The sequence below is a fragment of the Plasmodium yoelii genome (assembly GCF_900002385.2).
Source record: "Plasmodium yoelii strain 17X genome assembly, chromosome: 14".
In the NCBI taxonomy this organism is placed as follows: domain Eukaryota; phylum Apicomplexa; class Aconoidasida; order Haemosporida; family Plasmodiidae; genus Plasmodium; species Plasmodium yoelii.
The window spans coordinates 1,469,059-1,475,058 of NC_036186.2; the positions used below are offsets into that span (position 1 = coordinate 1,469,059).

Sequence of the window (6,000 nt, forward strand, 5' to 3'; positions counted from 1 at the left end):
TTCTTTAAATATATATATATATTTAAGAAAAATATATAATTTTAAAATGTATGTGTAGTAGTGTAAATATTATGTGCTAATAAATTATATTAACTTGGAATCCACTAAAACTTAACTTGAGTTTTGTAATGGGAATGCAAAATCGTATTAAAAGTATGTTTCTTATATCGCCAAATATACGAAAAAACGTTACTTGAGAACAAAAAGAGGGAAGAAAAAATGCTATCAATTCAATACAAAACAAATAATTAATTCACTATAAAATATGAAACAAGCTTCTCCTTTTATTTTGCCAAATGAACATTGGAATATATTAACCAAACACCTTTTCTCCCTTTGTATTGTAAAATAAAATAACACCATAAAAAATGATGATTAAGCTTGTTCTATTTATCCTACTAATTCAAACATATTATACTTTTCATATTAATTATAAAATATTGAGAAACAACAACAATCCAAATTTTGTACAAAAAATTAAGTTTGCTAGTAATTCTTTTAAACATAAGAATATATATTCAAGGACATATAAATTATCGTCTTTTATTTCGAATTATTTTACCAATGAAGGTGACAAATATGCTCTAAGTTAGTACCACCAAAAAAAACAAAAAAAAAAATAATTCAACTAATAAATAAATATGCATGTGTGTCTCTCCTATATTAATTACATATAGACTATGCACGTGCGTATTTTTAGTATTACCAGTAATAGTAGTATATTATATCCATGCTTACTTATTTACACATTTTAAATATGAACCATGTATACAATATTGTTTAACGAGAACCTTAAGTGGAAACACTAAAAGAAATATCTAAAAAATAAAGCATACATTTATTATTTTTAAAAAAAAAATTTTTTTCATTTTGTATATATTTTTTTTTATATTCTGTTTTCATAGATGATGAGGAAAAAAACTACCTAAAACTTTTAGGTAGAAGTGACAATGATGACTACAAAGAATTGGTTAAATCACATGAGGAGTTTCTAAAATGTTGTAATGATATTAAACAAAAACTAAAATATAAGGATATATTTTTTTTTATTACCCAAAAAATAATTAAAAAAAATTTATACGAATTTAAAAGAAACAATACCTTAAATATATTTTCTAGAGATAATTATACTAGCGAGTTATCCCTTGATTATATAAAAACATCAAATATAGAAGACCGAATTAAAGAGCAACTAATAAAAAAGTTTGAGTCTAAATTAGGAATTTTCGAATATCTTTCATTTGGGATTTTTAAGAGGTATGAATATATGAATGTCTCATACCCCCTTTCAAATGCTTATTTGTATGTTCATTTATCTGATTCTTTTTTTCTTCCTTTGTAATATTTATAGGAAAAGTATCCTTGAAATTATCAACATAACTACTTTAATGCTTCCAATAACTTTTATTGGATTGCTATTGTCAAAAATGGGTTTATTTTCTGTTGCAGTAAATTCATTACTAACTGCACATTTCTTAACATTCAAAAAGGATCAAAAGAAGAAAATGAACATTTCCACTTTTATTTTAACAATGTTACCAATATTGTTACACTCATCTTTGGGTATAGCGTGTAACAATATCTTCCTCAAAAATTATAGGGTAATAATATTAAAGTATTGAAATTTAAATATATTTTTATATGTACCCTTTTCATTACATTATACATATGTATATGTATATATTCTCCTTTTTTTGTTTACCTATATTAACAGCATATAATACCAACCTTTATACGGAATGAAAATATTTTGGCATTTTTTATAAACATCCAATTATATATAGCCTCCTTAATTTATTTTGTTAACAATGATAAAAAGGAAGATATGGAACATCATGAAAATGAATTGCAAAATAATGATGAATTTATCAACCGTATGGGATTTTGATAAATGTCACATATCAAAATTATTTGGATTTTTATACTTTTTTTTATTTCTTTATATTTGATATGATATTCTATGCACTTTTTTTTTTGTAAAGAATTTGTATAATTTTTTTATTTTTATTTCACATTGTTTTAATTATTGTTACTATTTTGTAATCACTATTTATATGTATGCATATATTAATTTAGTTAACCGTCCATTTATCAAGTTGTTTTTAATATACACCTGTTTGCGGATTGACTATTGTTTATCTATTTTTGAACTTATAAATAATAAATCTCCGCATTTTGATACCCCATATTATATATAGAAAAACTTATTATAAATTATACTAAAAAATGAATGTCCAAAATATAAAAAATATTTAAATGTGTTATTATACTACTAAAATATTATATTTTATGCTAAATTATTTTACTAGATTTGTACTCTATAATATTTTTTCCATACTAGGTCCTTATTTTATACATGTGGATATTCAACAATTATTTTTTTTGAAAATATTTCAATATCAGTTTTTATAATAATGTAATGTGTATCTTATATTTATTTTGTTGAATTACTTTAATAAATATTCTAAAATAATATAATATTTAATTACCTTACAAAATAGATAACATATAAGCAAATATTGTGCAAGGTGCTACATATTTAACATGAGAAAAATAATATTAAAGAATAAGCAATTTATTGTTTATTAGGAAAATCAATTAAATCATAAAACTTAAAAAACGAAATATTATTTTTTAAATCTTTTAGTTTATCAACCATTCTTTTATGTCTTTTTGTGTAGAAACTAAAAGAAAATGGTTCATCATTATCACTGCTGAAATTTTGTTCTTCATAGTTATTTTTTAAAATTGATCGTAAATCAAAAGAGGAATATTTGTTATAACTTAAATTTGCTTTTTTATTATTCTTATTTTCGGTATTAGGTATGCTATAAAAAAAGTCTTTCTCACGTAATCTAATCAAAAAAATATATCAAATATTAAATGGTAAATATTAAGGATGGGTATAAATATATAATAAATTTTATATTACCCATAAAAATGCATAATAGACAATGAAAAATATTGCAAAATATAGTATATCACCCAAATATTTGCAGTAAAAAATTGCATATAAATATGATATTAATAAATATATACATTTCAATCAAAGGTGAATATATATATAACCCAATTTTTACTTAACCTGTACGAATCTATTCGGCGAAGGTATTTTCTTGTAATTTTATCAATTTTTTTTTTTTTCAAAATATTTTTTTCATCATGGATATCTTTTATTATCCTACAAGCATAGGGGTAAGACATACAATAAAATAAAAAATCAATAAAAGAAAAAGACAAATATATAAGAAATTTTAAAAATAAAAAACATTATATCAAATTTTAAAAATAAAAAGCATTAGATCAAATTTTAAAAATTTAATGAAAGAAATAACCTTTTGAAATAGTTAGAAAAAGGGTCAAGGTTCAATTTTGCATCATTTTCTATAATAATTTTTATGTCTTTCTTAATACATTCATAAAAATTATTTATAGTGCATCTAAAGTCTTCCTAAAATTAATAAATATATGTATTAATTGTAGGAATTAAAATTCTAATTATACTTATATATATACATCTTATAATTTTTCATATCTCTTATATAATAACATCATCTATCTATGATTTCTACAATGCTTAAAGTTTATTCCTTGCATATACTTATATAAATATAAAATAAATAAAAACTATATATGCGAAAGTATGCAAAACTTACTATAGTCATTGTGTGTATGGCAAACAATTGATTGCTCTCACTGGATGTATTAATTGGGGTATCCCCTTTCTGATAATTTTAAGTTACATTAAAAAATATATATAATACAATATATAATAAAATGTAATTCTGTATATTATTATGAAGTTGTATATCATAAAAAAGTTAATTTATAAACAAAATAAAACATATATATATTATATAAATGTTTGAAAATACAGATGATAAAGCAAATGACAGTTCTTATTACAATTAACAACGTTGTTGTAGAAATTAACTTTCACAAAAAATTTTGTCCAACTTTTTTCTTATATCTAAATTAATTTATTTTCATAAAATATAAAATAATATTTCTTAATTATATATCCCCTTTTAATATCTGGATTTTTGTAATTTGTTTTGTTTATAGAGGGGGATTTTATTACATATATGGAATTTTTATATAAATTTATTGTGTAAAGAGATTTATTCTTATACACCCATAAAATAAAAAAAAGAAATGTAACACAAAAAAGTAATTTAATATAAAATTGTTTACTTGTAAATATAATAATGTTTTGATTTTTTTCTTCTTTTTTTTTTTAATCATATTGTGTAATATTTTTTTAATCCTAGAATTTATTAAGTGTGTTTGGTTAATTCCTATAATAAAAATAGTGTTAAATATGTGTATACATACAACTGGAACTTCATTTTATTTTCACTATTATGAATGTTTATTATGTGTATAAAAAATATATATGTACAACATCAAAATAGGTTAGTAATTATCATATAATAATAACAATAATAATGGTTATTAATGTTATTTTATTTTAACTATTAAAATATGTTTTTCTTATTACTATTTATTTGATAAATTTATAACATGCATATTTTTATTACTTAATTTTTTCCTTATATCAAATAATAGTTTTTTATTAGGAAACGACATTAGGGTCCGTTTATAAATATAAGGATTGTATGTCTCGGAAAAATAATTTAATCCCTTATTTTCATTCTTATAATTATATTCTTTTTGTAAATTTTCATTAATATTTTTATTTATGCAATCCTTATCTCTTAACATATAATAATTTTTATTATAACTACTTTCGCTATGTTCAGTGCTACTATTTATATTTTTATGAGTGTCCATAATATATTTCTTAGTATTAGCTGCATTTGTAGTATTATCACTGATAGAACTATTCCAATCGATACTATTATATGTGTTAATTTCAGTTAAATTACTTTCACATTGTTTTATTTTGTCTTTTTTTCGCTTTAAAAAATTATAATAATCACTAAAATGATATTTAGTTTTATATGCGTCCATATATTCTTCATAATCATTAATAGTTGCTTTATTATTTTTTAGATCAAAAGTGCTATATATATTTTGATAATATTGGCTATATATTTTTTCTCTATAATTTTTTTTTTTTTTGTCTTTTTTTATATCAGACAAGATACTATTATTTCTATTTATGATATGCATATATTTTTTTTTTCTTTCTCTTTTTTTAAAATAAATATTATTATGCTGCGATAATTGAATATCGTTATTTTGAAACATTACATTTTTTTCTAAGGTATGTAAATAATTACAACGATTATAGTTGCTTTTTTTTTTAAATGAAAAAATGTAATTAGGCTTATTTTGAATGGTTTTTCTTTCTTTTTGGTGAAATAAGGTACTTGTATTGTTTTTAAAATTAGTAGAAGATATATTATGTTGTTTATCAATGTCATCTATTATATCAATATTTTTTTTGTATTTTTTGTCAAGAAGTATCATTTTTTTTAATTCAATTTTGGTTTTATTATTTTCTTCTTGTTGTTTCCGTAAGAACATTTCTAAGTGCTCATTTTTATTTTTAAGTTGTTCATTATCTTGTACTAAATTATTTATTTTTCCTATTAGATTACTTGCATTTCGATTTTTATCCTTTTCCATTTTTATAGATTTTTCTAATTCATATATATAATTTTCTTGATTTTCAATATTTTCCATAAGCCCTTTTAATTTATCAATTAATTTTTTGTTTCGACTTTTTATATTTTTTAAATCTTCATCTATACAAATAAAATTAGTTCTTAAAAATCTTTTGATATTTATTATCACATTTTCACAAAAATATTCCATAAATTTCCCGTCTATGTTTTTTTCAATATTACTCCATGTATAATATTCGTTATGTGTGTTATATATTTCTTCAATGCAATTATCATATACCGATACATAATTAAGGTCACCATTAGTATTGTCTACCTTTTGTTCCAGATCTTTTAAAAAATTATTAAACAAATTAAATTCTATATATATATTATTCAAATAATTAATACTATTTTCAGAATTCAT

General features: G+C 20.5%; 2 protein-coding genes across 2 annotated transcripts; one reads left to right on the top strand and one right to left on the bottom strand.

Annotated features, from left to right (window-relative positions):
- Positions 1-368: 368 nt before the first annotated feature.
- On the top strand, positions 369-1,888 carry PY17X_1438200 (conserved Plasmodium protein, unknown function; the record flags this gene model as incomplete). The annotated part of the gene is made up of 4 exons (XM_022957584.1): positions 369-588; positions 906-1,257; positions 1,352-1,601; positions 1,715-1,888. 4 exons carry the CDS (start codon positions 369-371, stop codon positions 1,886-1,888), a joined length of 996 nt encoding a protein of 331 aa, XP_022812951.1.
- A 687-nt stretch (positions 1,889-2,575) lies between these two features.
- On the bottom strand, positions 2,576-6,000 carry PY17X_1438300 (conserved Plasmodium protein, unknown function; the record flags this gene model as incomplete). The annotated part of the gene is made up of 6 exons (XM_022957585.1): positions 2,576-2,855; positions 3,086-3,181; positions 3,336-3,451; positions 3,657-3,725; positions 4,195-4,298; positions 4,542-6,000. 6 exons carry the CDS (start codon positions 5,998-6,000, stop codon positions 2,576-2,578), a joined length of 2,124 nt encoding a protein of 707 aa, XP_022812952.1.